Source organism: Brachycentrus maculatus, unplaced genomic scaffold, assembly GCF_059751285.1.
Source record: "Brachycentrus maculatus isolate JH-2025_06_01 unplaced genomic scaffold, ASM5975128v1 h1tg000031l, whole genome shotgun sequence".
NCBI lineage: Eukaryota > Metazoa > Arthropoda > Insecta > Trichoptera > Brachycentridae > Brachycentrus > Brachycentrus maculatus.
Window position 1 is genome coordinate 1,365,951 of NW_028280785.1, and position 18,992 is coordinate 1,384,942.

At 34.3% G+C, this 18,992-nt stretch overlaps 1 protein-coding gene across 3 annotated transcripts; it reads left to right on the forward strand.

Annotated features, from left to right (window-relative positions):
• The first annotated feature begins 494 nt into the window (after nt 1-494).
• Nucleotides 495-17,334, forward strand: LOC148312850 (uncharacterized). 3 transcript variants are annotated; one of them, XM_088272326.1, is made up of 13 exons: nt 495-596; nt 1,968-2,170; nt 2,985-3,119; nt 3,963-4,068; nt 4,784-5,040; nt 5,416-5,576; nt 6,760-6,888; nt 8,053-8,161; nt 8,680-8,742; nt 10,139-10,254; nt 10,833-11,046; nt 11,294-12,350; nt 17,178-17,334. In XM_088272326.1, the coding sequence occupies exons 2-12, from the start codon at nt 1,972-1,974 to the stop codon at nt 12,310-12,312; spliced, it is 2,508 nt and encodes an 835-aa protein (XP_088128452.1). In that variant the 5' UTR covers nt 495-596; nt 1,968-1,971; the 3' UTR covers nt 12,313-12,350; nt 17,178-17,334. The 3 variants fall into 3 exon arrangements, with proteins under 3 accessions (XP_088128452.1, XP_088128462.1, XP_088128443.1); XM_088272336.1 differs by having other exon boundaries at nt 3,966-4,068; XM_088272317.1 differs by lacking the exon at nt 17,178-17,334 and having other exon boundaries at nt 11,294-12,450.
• The last annotated feature ends 1,658 nt before the right edge of the window (nt 17,335-18,992 follow it).

Consider the following 18,992-nt stretch of genomic DNA (forward strand, 5'->3'; position numbering starts at 1 on the left):
TGACTGTAACATCCTGGACAGCACCGTCATAAAAAAATATGATGCTACAATTCCACCTGCCCATAAAGCACACCGAGCAGTGACTTTAATGGATCTAAGGGCACCTCGATAAAAGATACTGGGTTTTATCCGCTCCAAATTAGGCTATTCGGCTAATTGGCAAAGACATTTAACCAAAAATGTACCTCATCGGTGAACAAAATTTTAGGTTGAAAAAGAGGATCATGCTGAATATTGTTTTTGACCCATTCACCAAACCTACGACGCGCATAATAGTCATTCAGTCTATTTATGATGAAATGGCAAAACGTACTGACCAGTGCTGACTACAAATCAACTTTCAACTATTAAATTTATGTATCTATTTCCAATCAAATCAACTGTATTTCTACAGACTGTCAATTTACATGTGATACCTACTTACACTACTCTTCATCTCCATAGATACGTATGAATAAAATTTATTATTTTTATTTTATTAAAATAGCAACATTATAATAGCGCTGCGCTGAAAGCTCAAAATGTTCGCTATGTTTGTCAGATTTTATATAAAGTTTTATTTAATTTTGTGGTGAATTTACGTTTTAATCATTAATGTTAGTTTGCAAATATACATTTACATATTTTATTACAAAATTTTACTAAGGCTGCAACGTACAAATTTAGTATACCGCGTCTATTAATATGCATGTGACTTACGTATTTGGGCCTGTTCTTAAGTTATTTTTTAGCTAAATGGTCGAATATGTTATAATTTTTTTAGTATATTAGAGTGATTTTTGGATAAATAACTTTATTTTCTCTTCAGTTATCGGAGCCGCCGACGTCTGAAGCGTGTTTATTTATACTTTTCTGTTAATTTGGCATAACCAACACTGCCATTGGGATTGCCGTCCACCATGTCAAATAATTTAATAATTAATTAAATTTTGATATATGCTAATGTCATTTTTATTAGGTTACATTCCCATTTGATGGGACAAATATATCGCTAGTGAATTTTTTTCCGCTATATAATTTGCAACTCCATAACTTCGCCCTTGCATATCACCTACACACTTGACATAATCAAAAGCACACTAGTTTTTATTGTGATTTCTCGGCCACACCATGACCTTTATTTTTCACATCCAACAGCAATTGAACCCTTGTTTTGTGAATTGTTCCGCCCTAACTAACTAACTAACCATCACGCCGCTTCCCGCAGGGGTAGGCAGAGAGAATAGAGCGCCACACCACTCTGTCCTTGCAAACATTCTTCGCCTCTTCCACGTTCATGCATCTCCTCATACATACCCGCCGATTGTTACGACTCCTAACCTGACCACTTTCAAGTATTTGGCATACCTGATCGTGCCATGTTTTTCTCGGTCTTCCTCTGCTTCTTTTCCCGCTAACATTCGCCTCATAAATTTGTTTTACCGTTCTTTCCTCACTCATTCGTTCTACATGTCCAAACCATCTCAACACACCTTTCTTAATTTTATCGATAATGCTTATCTCAGCTTTGCATTCCTTCCTTATTTCACTATTCGCACATCTATCATACATCGTTTTGTTACACATTCTTCTGAGAGATCGCATTTCGACTGCATTCAGTCTACTTTCATCCTTCTTTTGCCAACTCCATGTTTCACTTCCATACATTAGAGTTGGAACCAGGTTGTTCCGCTCTCAGCGGTTGTTGTTCCGCCCTCAGCATCAAAACCGGCGGAACAACAACCAGGTTGTTGTTCCGCCCTCATCATCAAAACTGTTGACCGAGACTATTCGGTGTTAAAACAGCTAGATCTTTGATCGAACCAAGATCGGATTTTCACAAAGTCAAAAAGTCTCAGTTTTTTGTGTCTTACTACTCCTACTTTTTTTACTTTAGTCTTTAAATAGCATTTTAAAAATTCTATGAAATTTGGTCATAAAGCATATTTTCTGCACTATTTATTCCATGCGTATTATGAAATTTATAGATCCATGATGTATTCGGGTAACGACACAGTGGATTACCCCACGCAATGGGCCCTCAACCCAGTCGCGTATCAGAATATGGACAGCGACCAGGTAGACTGGGGAGCACTGGCGCAGCAATGGATACAGATGAAAGAGATCGTTCCACCTACTGTACAGCCAGTTCCGTTGGCTCCCCTGCCACCACCCGTTATGCCCATCGCAGGTATTAATAGCTCCTTACGTCTTATTGCAGGCATTAAGGCCTTATTCGCAAACATAGAATTCAATCAACGGCCGACCGCCAGAGAGGTAACACGTCTCTCCACGCCCGATTTTTTTTAAAGAATGTAGAAAAAATATTTACATAAATGTATTTTTTTACTCCTTACTTTTCAATAACTCTTTTCTTTTCAAAACCATGTACTTATTTCTAAGAAAAACTTTTTTTTTTAATATAAAAAATAAATTACGTAATATGTTACCTGGATTTAGTGAAAATTAAGTTGCGACTTATTAAATACGGGGTCTTAATAGCATGTCACTTGTCTTACATCCCTGATGCAGGTGTTAGTGGTGGGCTACATTCCTATTGAAAGTATTAATAGTGAGTTACAGCCCTATTGCAGGTATTAATAGTGGGTTACATTCCTATTTAAAGTATCAATAGTGAGTTACATCCCTATTGCAGGTAAATGGTAAAATTACATTATTATTATTTTATTTTTGGTAGGTTGGAAGATATTGCTTCATAGCAATAAGCCTACTAATGTACATACATATCGTGGGTGTACTGGCAAAAAACCTTAACTCGAAAATATGACATTTTGACTTCAAGATTTTAACATTCTATAAACTGGCAAGATGTTAAGTAGTTTAAAATGTCATTAATGTGATTTTAAAAGTTAATTTAACTTTGAGATTAAAAGAGGCTATTTTATTAGACTAAAAGTTTTAAATAACAGCGATTATTAAAACAGGAATTTTAGAGTTTTTTGCCAGTATTCCCACGATATAGAAATAAACATATAATTTTTCAGCTTTAGAAGGTGGAGAAGCTCCGATGGAAATGGAGGCGGTAGACATAGAACCCCCGGCGCCCCCCTCCATAACCCCTCAACAGTGGAACAACTCGGCGCCTGACCCCAACTGGGGTTCCACGTGGAATCAATGGGGTAACATTTATTTCACATTCTTAATATTTATTTTATTCAATATTTGCTAAGACACATAAACTGTTGTGGAAGCGTGGTTACCCATTTGCACTGAATACGGGCAACCACGTCCACTATCTCCTCAGAGGTTGCATTTTTATATTAAATGAAAATGTGGAATTTACGAAGAACTTACTTGAAATATCCGCGTTTATTCTCACAAAAGATTTTTGTTTACAAATAACTTAAGATTTACAGGTTTCACTCTAAACTTATATTCACAAAAATATTAATTAAATGCTACAAATTTTCGTCACGACGAGACATGGTAAATGGGCAATATGAAGGTAGGTCAGGTCGCTCCGGTGGGCCTGGGACGAAAGAGGATCTACCTTGCGTTGTCACTACTTTTAACGGCGTGGTGACGTCATGTTGTTGCACGGCCGTCCATGGTTTGTCGGGCCGACCGAGGCACCATACTGTATATTGTTTAACCCTTTCGTTACTAGGACTTTTGGGGTTACTATGCCAGAAATAGCGTGATTTAACCGCCCTACCCATACGAACGTACGTAATACGTCCACTATATTATCGCCCGAACGCATTTAAGATATAAATGATCATTCAATTTGGAAAACAATGTATAACTTATTGAAGAAGAAAAAACACAATATGAATCGAAATTTTTTGCACAACCCTGTAAAAATCTCTCACATACTTTCCAAAATGTATCTGATACTTTTATAAATCATGACCAGATAAAAAATCCGGTATTTCTTGCTAGAGTACCGAAAGGCGATGTATAGGATTTTGGTAGTCAAAAGGTTAAAAAATCATATTACTTAGTACCTTTTGTTTTTTCAGCAGGTTGGGGGTGGCAAGGCCCAAATGCTCCGGCCAAACCAGCCCTTATGCCGACACCTGAGCCCCCCTACTCGGGTTATACGACGGGACAGAATAACTTCTCCGGGTAATTATAATAGTCTCAATAATATGGTAACGAGCTTATTGTTAGCTCTTAAAGACACTTAAAGAGATTATACCGCAACGAAGCTCCGCTCTTTCCTCTTCCTTCTTTTTTTTGTAGTTGCTTTTTTTTAATTTTTAAAGATTTTAAATTTTTTCGTCCTAGTAAAGGTAAATTGTTCGTAATAATGTGTTTTCAAAATATCATTCTAAGTAGATTCTAAGTTCTCAAAAATTAACCTTACTTAACCTTAACTAACCTATCCCAACTTAAACTTACTTTTTTTAATTAATGTTTTACTTAGTAAATACCACCATTTCTTAAAATCTACTGTGACACGTGTTTCGATGCATTCCGCATCATTTTCAAACACCGCATATTTGAAAATGATGCGAAATGCATCGAAACACGTGTCACAGTAGATTTTAAGAAATAGTGGTATTTACTAAGTAAAACATTAAATAAAAATGGATAGATTTTACCACAAAGTGACTGCCAAATCAATTAATAAAATTAAACTTACTTAACATAACCTAACCTGACCTTACATAACATTTCCTAACCTAACGTCACTTAATATAGTAATACAAAAAAGCTCGTTAAAATCAAAGAAATCAAAATTTGAAAAATACTTCAAATTGCGAAATTCGAAAATTGGGGATTAGAATATGTTCATTTACTTTTGAATGCAAACATTTTATCATGGGCACTGCTCCAGGTACACGACCAGCGCCCCGCAGATGATGGGCGGCTACTGGTCGGGGGACGGCGAGCCGCCCGCGCAGGCCCTGCCCCCGCGCGTGCCCCCGCCCCCCGCCCCCGCGCGCCGCCCCTCGCCCTCGGCGCGCCGCCCTCCCCCCCGCCTCCTGCCGCCACAGCACCCCCTGCCTCCGCCGCAGCAACCCTCGCAGGAGGACACCACGCAGACCATAGACGCGGCCAAGAGACGGTCCCTACCCGCCTGGATCAGAGAAGGTTTTTATCTTCCTCTAACTAGCCATCACCCTTCTTCACCGCAGGATTAGGCAGAGAGAATAGAGCGCCACATCACTCTTTCTTTGCAAACATTCTTCGCCTCTTTTGCATTCATGCATCTCCTCATACATAACCGCCGATTATTTTGGCTTCTGCCCTAACCGCATTCAAGTATTTGACATACCTGATCATGCCAAGTTTTCCTCGGTCTTCCTCAGCTCTTTTTTCCACATTTGCCTCATAAAATTGTTTTATAAATTTTAAAAGACGCTTTTAAGCATTTCCCGCAAAGAAGTTAAGGGAGTGAAATCGCAATTTTCCTCTTATAAAATACGCATTATGCTTTGAAAAAATTAAATAATGTACTTTCTCAAGGTCTTGAGAAAATGGAAAGGGAAAAGCAGAAGCAACTGGATAGGGAACGAGAATTGAAGGAGAGAGAGGAATACCTCCGACTGAAGAGAATGGAAGAGGAACGTGCTCTACAGGAACAACCTGATGATGGGGTACCTCGACTTCCTGTCAAAAGCAAATTTGTAAGTTCAACATGTCAAACACCCTTTTAATTTTACTGTTGTGCAGTGTGTCCATTAAATTATTTAATATCCGTTTTTATCATTTACGTATTTGTTATCTATCTAACATAATCGGCTTGAACAAAATTCACTAGGTGTGCACACTCAAGCCAAAGGTCAAAACATGACCTAAACCATTCCTTCTTCAACTTTTGTCAGTTTCTGACCTCTTTACTTGTTTCGACTTAAATAGTTTATCGAATAGTCATGTCGCTCATTCCCTTCAACAACGTCATATATCAAAAATTGTAAATTTTCAGTTATGCATGTTTTCTGAATGACCAGAAAATGTACTATATCCCAGCAAAAGCGGCATATTTTTAACTTAATATTTACCCGCTACAAGGCAGAAAGTGTTGTTTTTGCATTTTGATGAAAAGGTTTTGTTTAATTATTTTAATAAATGTACTGAATATTTTTCAAATGGAGAAAAAACATTCAGGTTTTACTTAAAAAGATCTGTTTCACAGTAAAAAGTTCAATAAGTGACTTGATATTTAATAATAATAAAACCCTTATCCGCACCCCAATGGTGCATAGGGCACTGCGTCATATAAACGCAGTGTTATCTTGATCGTTTACACATGAAGGAAAGGTGATCAGCCCTCCGCTTCGGGTACCAGTCCAGGGTAGTATTGAATAAATATGACAGTGAAAAAATCACTTATATTTATTTTACCCCCCTTGGGAATCGAACCCGGGACCTCCAGAACGGTAGCCGAGCGTGCTGACCATTACACTACGGAGGCGGACCATTACACTACGGAGGCGGACTTGATATTTATTTTTAATAAATATATTTTACTTTATTCTTAAACTTTGAAACAATCTCCTGAAAAATCGGATATATGACGTTGTGAAAAGAGTGAGCGATGTGTGAAGTAATGACTATATCATCTTTGAAAATATCAATCAATATAGGTAAGGGATAAATGGCAACTTTCAGAAGATGTAAAAATAACCTTTTATTCTGAAAACAGCAGTATCTTTTTCGTTTTTACATATATATAAAGATAAACTGTACACTATGTTTTATTTTTATTTTTATGAAATACATACTATTTCCGCATACATATTTGGACATAAACTTCTAAAACAACAGCAGTGTGAATGATATTTAAAAGTTTCTTTGTAATTTCTTCAGGACACTGATAGTGAAGAATCAGACACGGAAACCAAAATGGAGAAGGAAGGAGAAAAAATTGACAAAGAAATTATTAAGGAACCACCTCCTTTACTTCAAAAATCTCAGGAAGAAATGATGCAAGATGTTGTGAGTTGTACTAGTTTATTAAATACACACTTTTTTCCACAAATTTAGTTAAGGTTTTTGTCCGCCTCCGTAGTGTAATGGTCAGCACGCTCGTCTACCGTTCTGGAGGTCCCGGGTTCGATTCCCAAGGGGGGTAAAATAAATAGAAGTGATTTTTTCACTGTCATATTTATTCAATATTATCCTGGACTGGTACCTGAAGGGGAGGGCTGATCACCTTTCCTTCATGTGTAAACAATCAAGATAACACTGCGTTTATATGACGCAGTGCCCTATGCACCATTGGGGTGCGGATAAGGGTTTTATTATTTATTATTATTATTTTGAATTCAAAGACCTTTTAATGTGCTGACAGCTAGCATTCTTTTTTATTTTTTTTATTTTTTGTTTCTCAATTTTCCAATCCTTCCAACCATATATATTTTTTAATTCCGATGACAGAGAGTTCTTTCCCCTTCTTTGTCTCGCATTAAGTTATATTTTAACTACGAAATATTTCAAACTTTGCATACCAATTGTTATCTTTAGATTGCCACCAACTTAAGCAATGTTTGATAAGTTCATATCAGTAAAAAAATGTCATCTTAGTGCCTTTTTGGAAAGTCTTGCATTTCCCAGTGAAACTATCTATCATACAGTAAAAAAAATTATGAGTCACAATATTTATGATGTGGATAAATGCCAAAGTGCTGTTATCAAATAACCATCAAAGTAGTGTGTCATAACACCATCAGGGTTAATAAATATCTTCATTAATTGATTCGGCAGTCACTTTGTGGTAAAATCTATCCATTTTTAATTAATGTTTTACTTAGTAAATACATACCACTATTTCTTAAAATCCACTGTGACTCGTGTTTCGATGCATTCCGCATCAAATCCGCATTTCGATGCATCTGCGGTGTTTGAAAATGTTGCGGAATGCATCGAAACACGTGTCATAGTAGATTTTAAGAGATAGTGGTATTTACTAAGTAAAACATAATTAAATATTAATAAATATCAATAATATAATTGCAATCTCTGTCTGCCACATTTGCCCTGATAGATTAATTTAAGATAGAGTGGAGTTGGAAAGACGCGTACAATAGTTTAGCGCTAAAGTTTATTGTTTTAAAGCATTACTGTAGAAACCACTCCATCTGATCAATTTGGTTTGTGCAGATGCTGACGGTTCGACGGACCCTCACAGAGATCCTTCTTGAAGTCACAACAGAGCAAATATTGTCAATCTGCAAAGAGGAAATGTCCAGAATCAGGTCACATCCACAAGGTATCATTGTTGTTAACCAAAATACATTGAACGACTGTTACCAGCGGAATGGCGGACTCCACAAACACCAGAAGACTGAAAACTTTAAAAGCTTACTAAAAAAAAATTGTAATATGTATTTAAAATCAACTATCCGTGATGTTTTATCTCTTTGATGCTCCACTTACACTTTGGACTAGAATTGACGTGCATTGTGGAACACAAATATTCGAGGATTGGCGATTATGATTAATTTCTGTGATGTGAAAACCCTGTGATAATACATAATTATTATTTTATTATAATTTCGGTTCCTAAATTTTTTATTTATTACCTTTGTTATTTGTAGTACACAAACCGCAAGAAAAGTCTTAAAATGACATTAAACCTGCTTACTGGACTTTTGAGTTGAATTCTTTTAATATATCTCCTGTGCTATGTGTTATATCATTTGGTCTAGATGTTATGGTTTCAGGAATTGACGAGTGCCTATGTTCAATGTATTTTTTGTTCATTAAACGTTTATATTTATATGAAAGCATCGCGTGGTGAAACAGTGGCTAGCAAGTCGCAGGCCTTGTCTGCCATTGGTGGGGGACTCGGTGAGTTATATTCTTTAATTCACTTTTAGTTTAAGGCGGCGGTATACCCCGCAAAGAATTACAAATTCAGATTTCACTTTGCGCTTCATTTCATCTTAGATGGGAATAATTTTGCTTTAAAAAAATGTCTCTGAAATCCGGCATTTTCTTTTTTTTTATTCTGAAAAGTAATTAATTTTAGTAAAAAATAAAGTATGAAAAATATTTAAAATTATTATTTAAAAAATCTTTTGTTTTATAAATACAGTAAAAGTTCGTTGCTTTGAAATAATTATTTTATTTAGATTTTTAACTATTATTTTGCTTTTTTTCTCATAAATTTAAGTCAAATTCATTTCATTTTATATGTTTTGTTAAAAATGACGTGTATTTTTAACTTTTTTAAATTATCTAAATTTTTGCATGAAAAATCAGAAGAGGGACCAGAATTATAAAATATTTTTGAATTATGATTTAATTAAGGGATTAATGAGTTTTTACTATAAATTAGATAAAAACATACTAAAGCACCCGAAAGAAACAAATCATAAATAATAAAAATTGCACAATGGATATTTCTGAATTGTTTTTGTAAAGAGTTTTAGTATACCGCCGCTTTAGATCCTTTTCATATTTACTTCTCATTTTCTTTCAGTTATGTTTATTACGCTGGGAAATAAATTTTGATAATAATTGACATGTATCTGAGATTAAAATAGCAATTTCTTAAAAGATTTTGGATGCTGAAAACAAAAATGGCATTGAAAACATTACACATTTACATATTTTTAAATATATTCGCCTCAATATATCACAAAAGCACGGGATATATGGGTATATTAGTGGCAATCTTCACTTTTTTGACACATTTGTGTTCAGTATCTCGAAATTGGTAGAGATTTGCTATCTATGTGTCAATCTTTTTTATTTATCTAATATTATCGGCCTAATAATTTGTACATTTTCCTTTATAAATATTTTGTCTTGTATATACTGAATCAACTTGCTTTTTTAATGCTAATAAAAGTATCTCAGCGACATATAATATTAAAAAATAAGTGATATATTTTTTTAACAAATTGAAATAACATCAAAACGTACATAGTAATACTGCATTATTTAACTGCTATTATAAAAATATCTGATATAGAATGTTATCAGTCGATAAGTTAATAGATTTTTAATTCATAATTAGAATTTGGATGAAATATAGTAATATTTAAACTAATTTATTTTGAGCTTCTTGGAGATTAAGAGATGTAAGATTTTCAAGTAGAACTAAATAATTTTTCTGTTTGTTTCCGATGTTCTCCTATGCAAGTAAATTATTAAATCAATATCTGAGGCGTAATAATTTGTAGGCAATAGGTTTTGGAAAATAATTTGCTTAATTACAATATGGGTTGAATTGTATCAGGGTTGGGAATCTACGGAGACAGCAGCGACAGTAGCTCCGACTCGGATTCCGAAGACAACCGCTCCAGGACTCCCAACAACAGGCGACCCGAGGATATCACCGATCGACAACTTCAGGTAAAATATGCTCGCTCATTTATTTCACATCTTTATAATATATTTTCTACAGAAAAAGAAATTAATAAATATATTCAAAGGAGGGTAATGCTCTCCAATGGTGAGTGATCAATCGGTCGCATCAACGGCCACGAGTGATGTAATAATTGATCAAATTACTGATAATCTTCGGGGTCAAATTGCTGGGAATGAGGTAAACGATATATTTTTTTTCCTTTGATAGCTATTCGCACCCAAGTGGCACATAGGAAACCGAAACAGTCGGAAGCAGTCTTAATTTGATCATCGATATTATGAAGCCAAAGTGACCTCGGCTGTCCAAACTTAAAACACAGTAAGGGACATTTTTTTGTAGTACGTTTTTTTTTGCATTTTTGGACTAAGTAGAATCTACTTAGTCCAAAAATGCAAAAAAACGGACTACAAAAAAATGTCCCTTACTGTGTTTTGAGTTTGGACAGCCGACCTGTCTCACGCTTGAATCATTGAAATCAGTTGCTGCATACAAAAGGAATTACTTTGCGCCTGGACTCTGTCAGTATTTCTCTTTCTGTTTGCAACAATTGTATCTATTACAGGACACAATTAGGCGGAGAAAAGCAGAATTTGAGAAGACAAGTCGCGAAATCGAAGCCAGAATTGCGGAAGAGGAAGCTTCCCTTGGCGGAGGGGGGGAGGCGCAGCGCCCGGCGTCCCCGCCCCCGAGGTCCGCAGCGCCAGATCAGGAAGGTTCGTCTGATGGTGAGGGTACCTCAACCAACAATAGGAAAGAACAGAATAATTTCCACCAAAGTAAGTCTCAGTTTTACTATTATGTAAGGTGATCACATTCAGAGCCAATTACGCTTGATCATGAATATTACATATAAATTATCGCTCTACGCGAGGTAGCCCTGGAATTTTTTTTATTATTTATCCATGTATTTTAATTTTACAACTTTATTTTAACAATATTAGTGAAAATTAATTTTTTTATATATGTTTGGTTAGGGCTTAATTATTTATGATATAAGATAAATGCTCCGGATTGTTTTCACAGAAAAATTTGTCAACGAAAGCACGCCGCCACTGGAGGATGCGAAGAGATCCAAGATCGACCAAGAAAAAAACAGAAACGAACACAGGTCTAGGGAAAGCGTGGAAAATAAAGTCAAAAGTCATAGTTCGGGTGAAATCGGTAAGAAGGTTAAGATATCTAAGAAGGACTATCACGAAAAAGAAACAAAATTACACGATTCCCCTAAAAAGGGGAAATCTAAAATTGGCAGCAAAAAGACTAGCGAGGACAGCAGAAGCGGCAGCGGCAGTTCTACTTTGGCTTCGGCCGAATCCAGTAACAGCGATAGTGATTCCGTCGTAACTGATAAACAAAAACCTTCCCGCAAGCGAACCGATTCTTCCAGCAGCACTCATTCTGACACTTCCGAAAATTCCATCTCCGGAAGTGATTCGGAAAGTGTTACTAAAAAGTCTAGCAAGACGAAAAAAGGAAGATCCGATCATGAGAGGAAGAAACCAAAAAAATCCAGAAAAGATAAACACAAATCTAAAAAAGAAGATAAACATAAACCTTCTAAACAACGCAAAAAGGAAGAAAATTATAAATTTGATTTAGAAGAAAAAGAATCTTCTAGAAAAAAAGATTCCAATCATAAAAGGCGTGACAGCTCGACTCGCGAAAGTCACAAGAGTAGTCGGCAATCTACGCAGACGCCGGAAAAGATAACTCACAAGTCCAAATATTCTCATAGATCTCGATCCAGAAGCGACGAAAGAAGCTCGAAGAAATACGAAAGTCGTAGTAAAAAATACGATACAACGTACAGTTCGCGAGACGAAGACGGTCGCTCCGGAGACTACAGGAGAAGAGACAGGTCGAGAGATAGGAGGGGCAGGTCCAGGGAGGGCAGGGACAAGAGGGGCAGATCACGGGAGGGCAGGGACAGGTCGCGCTCCAGGGACAGGTCGCGCTCTAGAGACAATTCGCGCTCCAGAGACAGGTGGGATAGGGCCCGGGAGGACAGAAAGGATAGGAGAGACGGCCGCTCTCATTACTGAGAGAGCCCGATAGAGGTGAACTACCATTCCAGAACAAGGTGGTTTTTTTTTCATACTCTTTTAAACTGCTCGGCTTTTAAACTGCAAATATATTCAATAAATATAGATGACACCAGTTGCAGCTGCGGTCCCCGCAACTTTCTCTTACAGTTCTTTTATATAAGTGTTAAAAATTACCCACTGGCATACCACATTTGATAGGTTTGTCTCGCTGCCTTCCATACATGAATGAGTTGGTACTTCTGTAGTTATTTGATCAAGGTTTGACCTTGATAATGTATTTTTTTAATGGCGCGATATTGTAAATTCTACCGCTCTGCCGACCAGACCTTGGAAACCATTATACCATTTGAATTTCGAGGTGGTGGAACATCATGGCAGTGGCCTCCGACTATCATCTCTTTGATTCGCCCCACGATACATGACGCAGAACGGTCAAGTTTACACTGCCACAACACCAAGGAAAATGACATAATCAAGGTGAAGCTTTGATAACATGACCGCCAATGCTACCAACTCGAAACATGATACAAAGCAGTGAAATAAACCTCAAAGGTGAATTATGAGACAAGTGTCTTAAATTATTGACTCCTTTTGTTATTTTATCAATGGTAAATAATCTATTTTGAAAACAGTATAATCTTATTGATATTATTACTTATACACGAGTGATATAATCAGTTTGTATATATATTTTCATAATTCTTTTATGCGTTTTTTTTTTCCTTAGTTCGGCAATTTTTAATAAATCATAATGCATAACGAATGTTTAGATATACATATTTGACGGTGACACAGCTAAACTGGTGAATCTTTCTTTCTGTGTTTCTACCCTTACAGAACTTTTTATTAATTCTTCCAATTGCACTTGCATATGTATAAGTGCAGTTTATTCTCGAAATTTACGCATTTTTCAATGCTTTTCTTATCTTTTAATAATCCTCTAGGAAGATCCTAGCAAAATAAATAATGTATTTATTTTCATGGATGCTTCCACATTTTATAAAATATTTATAAGATAACCTAAAAAAATATTTATATCCAATTTTAATTACATTAATTATATGTCCTTTTGTGCACGTTTCACGAGTCCTAAAGTGGAATATTCTCCTTGCGTCACATGTCGCACACACGAAGTACCGGAAGTTTATGGTGGATGATGGTCCTTTCAGGATTTGTGGGATGTTCAGATGATAAAGAGACGGTAGATTGATATACATAGATGGCTCGGTAGGTACGTGTATAAAAGGAGATAATTTGTAAGACTTCATTTTTAAAATAATGTGTTCATGCATTGTATTGCAAATCGGAGAATGACAGTGATTTGTTCTTGTAGATTGTTACTTGGTGAACCGACGGGATGATTGATTCATTATCTTTTTGATTTATCACTCTACGGTTTGGAGGTCATTGACATATCGCTCACTCCTTTCAACAACGTCTTATATCAAAATTTATCAATTTTCAGTTGTGCATGTTTTCGGAATGCCCAGAAAATGTTGTATATCCCAGCAAAAGCGGCATATTTTTGACTTAATATTTACCCGCTACAGGGCAGAAAGTGTTGTTTTTGCATTTTGAAGAATAGGTATTGTTTAATTATTTTTTTAAATATACTTAATATTTTTCAAATGGAGAAAAAACCTTCAGGTTTTACCTAAAAAGATCTGTTGCACAGTAAAAAGTTCAATAAGTGACTTGATATTTATTTTTAATACATTTCATTATAACTTAAAAAATGATCTAAAAAATCATGTTTTTTTATATATGACGTTGTTGAAAGGAGTGAGCGATGTGTCCCATGTACTCTGGTGTATGAATGAAATGGTTTAGAAATTCCGAATCAATTTTTAATTTCATCTTATTTGTTACGTCAGATCCTCCAGACGTTGATTATCGCTTTTAAAAATATGTCCCTATTTTGGGCAGTCCGAAACAGCTCCTTCGCACTCCGTACTCCTTTCCACTCGTGTATATTATGGAGCCAGGAGATCCACCTTCTTCCGACACCTCTTCGACCATCGATCTTACATTGATGATCAGTTGCAGTAGCTTGTACTTTTCTCCACTCAGCACATGTCCCAAATAAGACTTAGTGATTTCATACTTAAAATTTATTTTTCTTAGTTTTGTTTAACATGTTTATTTTTATTTTACTGTTTCTTATTTTATATCTTTTCCTTAATAGGTTTTGAAATTATTATTTTTTACTCTTAAACTTGTTTTTCTGCCTACTTTCTGATTTAAATTATTACAATTAGCCTCATTAATTGTATTTTATTATATATAGCATAGGCTATGTCTGTGTGGGATTTTTTGTTGACGTTTAAAATATGTATAAATGAACACATGTACCATTAAAAATGTTAACAAAAATTTATAAAGAAATCCCCGTAAAGATTGGATCTCAATCAATTTCTTTTGCCATAATCACCTCTGTGTGGATCATCATCAAATAATGGTTATTTAGATTAAGAAACGTGTTTTTGTAACTATTGTAAATAATATACAAATTGCATAAAATATTTTAAGCCTCATTAAAACAATACAGTGCTCTGACATACTTCCTTACTATGTTTGTGATAACCAATGTGTACATATTGTGTGATTGCTTTTTAAAATGTTTATTTTCAAGTGAACTTAAAAGTTTCATGTGTTGGAGTTGTGATTTTCCGAACATATTGAAATGGTGAAGAAAAATTGGAAAACGAATTGACGGTTGTGCGTACCATTGGAAGTAAATATTTTTCTATGCTTTATTATTAATAAATGAAATTAATTGGAATCAAATGTAATGTTACGGTGTCATATTCAATGACTTGTTAATATTGACGACTCTCGTAACATATCGTCGGTGGGGAGTATTGCAAAGAGCCAAATTTACTAAACTGCTCATCTTTTTGAAGGTTTTATTTATTGTACTAGATCACCAGAGCTCGTACACATTAACATAGCTTGTCCAACTTAGGTAGGCTACAAGCAACTTGTGAGCGCCGCCCTAGCTGGCGCAAAATGCTGTTTTTCTCCGAATTAACAATACTTACCATTCCTCCTTGAGTACCTTCAATTACGACGTCTATATCCAATCAAATATATTTTACTCCTAAACCCAAGTATCTGAAGTGCAGGACTGATCACCTTGCCTTTGTGTAATTAATGATCAATGTAACATCATTATCCATCCGAAGGAGTGCTCTGAGCACCGTTAGGCGCTGATAGGAGTTAGAGCGGCTGACATTCTACTTGTTCAATGAATGGGGTAATTTGTTGTTGAATTTACCCAGTACCATCACATAATTGACTACAGTTAAACAAGAAATGTGCAGAGAACTATTCTGAGAGTGGGTTGTTGAAAATTTTGCATATATTTTCACATTTTTACATCATGTATTAACCTCATTCAACTAATTACATACAGTAATTCATTGAACAAGTTATGCGATTGATCCCCAAATGGTATACATATGCCTAATGGATGTTCAATAACCCGAGATTGGGATCCAGTATGTAATATTCGTTACTTTTTCTCAATATTCATTTTGTCAATATGCAGCCAAATTTTTCCACCGATTGGTATTCAGTGATTGAATCTAAAAATAGAATAAAATATGACTTTTCAGTATTCAGTGAAGAAGTCATTACTTAATTTGGTTTTCAAATTCAAGAACACTATGTGTAATAGGAGCCCCCACCACTCTTATTATCTGCGGCTAAATAATTAAACCTTTATTTGAATTATTTTGCGTCAGTATTACAAAATTATACTATCCTCATAATCCCTTAAAATGTAAAAAAAAGAGATAAAAATTGAGATAGTTCATTTGCAATATCACCGATGATATGTAGATACATATTTGAACTTAAAAATAAACATTTGATCGAATAATAGTATGTAGTATGTATCTATATTATACTTACAGTTCAATTTAATCAGCATTACTTTGTAATTTCGTTTATCGCTCTGATTTTATGACAAGCATTAAAATGTTCATTCCTTATTGCGTTTATTAAAAGATGACTAGATAGGTATTTGGAAAACATGGCTTCAAATAATTTGTTAAAACAAGCTCTTGCCATTTATTTACAAAAACTTATATAAATAAAATCTTAGTCAAAATCCCCAATAATAATTTTGAGAACTCAAACTTTCCTTTCCATTCAACGCTGGCAATCCAATATTTATATTGTCCTTCTGCAAACGTCATAAAGTATCCTACACTAGGTAAAGAGCTGAAGTGTTTTGATCTATCGATCTTGCTACCGCTTGCTAGCACTCAAATCGCAAATTCAAAACTGCTCGCAGTTAAATGTGGTGTCAGTAAAGAAAGGTTCATGTGAGCTTCTTTTTTTTTTACTTGTTTAAAAATAATGAACTTTGCAGTAATCTTTTTTTTAACAAACATGACAAAATTTTTAAACATTTCTTTTTAGAAGTTGTCAAACAATTCTAAAAATTGACAACAATATCCAAATATTAAAACACAAAATGCTGAATTTTTGCAACATATAAATTGATTACTCAAACCAGCCATTAACAGATCATAATCCTTGTAGATGTCCAGATTTCAACATTCTCTTTTTGCACTTCTTAAATCTCCATTAAGATATTTAAAAAATCATAAAACATTAACTTCATACACGTGATTGTTCATTTTCAATCAGTGAATAAGAAACACATTTTAATCATTTAGTGCATTTAAAAACACAACATGCAACACAAAATGTAACCTACAAGATAAGCTGACTCAAATGCCAAATTACTGTCGCATTTGTAGTGTAGATGTACAATGCACATTGCATTGATCAAAAGCTGACATATTTAGGAATCAAACATCCTTTTTATTATGTAGTTCATTTTTTTACAGGTGACCTCTGGAACATTTGTAAAGCACCTTCAAGAATTCTTATTTATTTAAAATCATAAATACATTAAGATAGTACTTGTGATCATTGTAAAATAAAACTAAATGATACAATGTGTATTTACAAAATTTTATTAGTAAACTATTTGAATTACAAAAATGTTTTATTTTTATCCGAAACAAATTGTATTATCGCATTTTTTTATAGAAAGAAGTAGGACAACTGACCACAAGCATGTTGACAGGTTCCCGAGGTTGCAATTCATGAAATATTAATATTTAGGTACTTGTACCATTGTACTAATTTTTTTAGCCATGGTATATCAATATCGGAACATGCAGATACATCTCTTTAATTATGACATACTACATACATATCGTAGTCTTACAGGAAAAAGTGACCAACTAAAAACAAAAACAAAATGTAAAATGTTCACGAGGGCCATTTAAGTCACTTTTGCTTGGCAAGAAAATAAACATCAATGCAGTTAGTCATTTTTAACAAGTCAATGTATTATACTTACAAGTTTAAAATCCTTTGGGATTTTTTTCAGGGCAAGATTAAGCTATTAATACATATATCAAATAGTCAATGATCACGTTTTTGTGAAAAATACAAATATTACCTCCTTAATAAGTAAGATTTTTAAATAATAACTAATAACCCGAAGAGTGTAGATATTTGTAATGCGAAATATATTATGCATTAACAATTTTTTTTTTTAAATAAATAGATCCATAAAAAATTTAGCAAATAAAAAATTTGTGCAACCTTGGTCCTTTTTTCACTGTCTCACTCAAGGCAGAACATGTGACAATAACATTTTTTTAAATTCCAATAATGTTGGAATTTTCAACATTTCAGAATCAGAAAATAATAATACCTGTTCACTTATGTGTCCATATTGTGTATTTTTTCATAAAAGGTGCCTATGATGTACATACAAAAAAATATTTATATAAATATGTCACGTGTGTGAGAAAATATTATACATTTTTTATACAAATGTACATGATTGATTTTTAATAATACAGTATTTACAATATTCATTACACCTGTAATAATGGAAAAGCCTTTTGAAATTTCTAATTAAAAATTGCAAATTCTACTTCAACATGTAACAAGTAATTTAATCACGCAAAAAAAAACTAGAAATAAATTAGCAATGATTCCTCTAATACTTCATACTATGCGAAAATAACTACCAAATAAACTGCTCAAAAGATTATTGAAATAATAAATAAAGCACCTAAGTCAAAAGTATATTAATTTTGCTTTAAAGCAAGTGTGGTCAACCCATTACGCCATTACGTGCGGCCCGCGGTCATGTATGACGAATATATTTTTAAACCAGTGATATACATATCGCTCACTCCTTTCAAGAACGTCATAAATCAAAAAACTTGATTTTTCAGGAGAACGTTTTTAATGTTTTAAAATATAACACAATGTATTAAAAATAAATATCAAGCCACTTACTGAACTTTTAACTGTGCAACAGATCTTTTTAGGTAAAATCTGAAGGTTTTTTCTCCATTTGAAAAATATCAAATGTATTTGAAAAAATAATTAAACAATACATTTTCTTCAAAATGCAAAAACAACACTTTCTGCCCTGTAGAGGGTAAATATTAAGTTAAAAATATGCCTCTTTTGCTGGGATATAGTATATTTTCTGGGCATTCCGAAAACATGCACAATTGAAAATTGACAATTTTCGATTTATGACTTTCTTGAAAGGAGTGAGCGATATATGTGATACATTGTTTGATACATCAACAAAATTTATGCGCTCAAGTATTATCTATGAGCAAAGA

What these genes read in the sequence shown, in the direction of transcription:
- LOC148312850 (XM_088272326.1), top strand. Translation starts at nt 1,972, where the DNA reads ATGATGTATTCGGGTAACGACACAGTGGATTACCCCACGCAATGGGCC. An exon ending in AAGAAATGATGCAAGATGTT is followed by an intron (nt 6,889 to 8,052) that starts GTGAGTTGTACT and finishes TGGTTTGTGCAG; the next exon opens with ATGCTGACGGTTCGACGGAC. An exon ending in TCACCGATCGACAACTTCAG is followed by an intron (nt 10,255 to 10,832) that starts GTAAAATATGCT and finishes TATCTATTACAG; the next exon opens with GACACAATTAGGCGGAGAAA.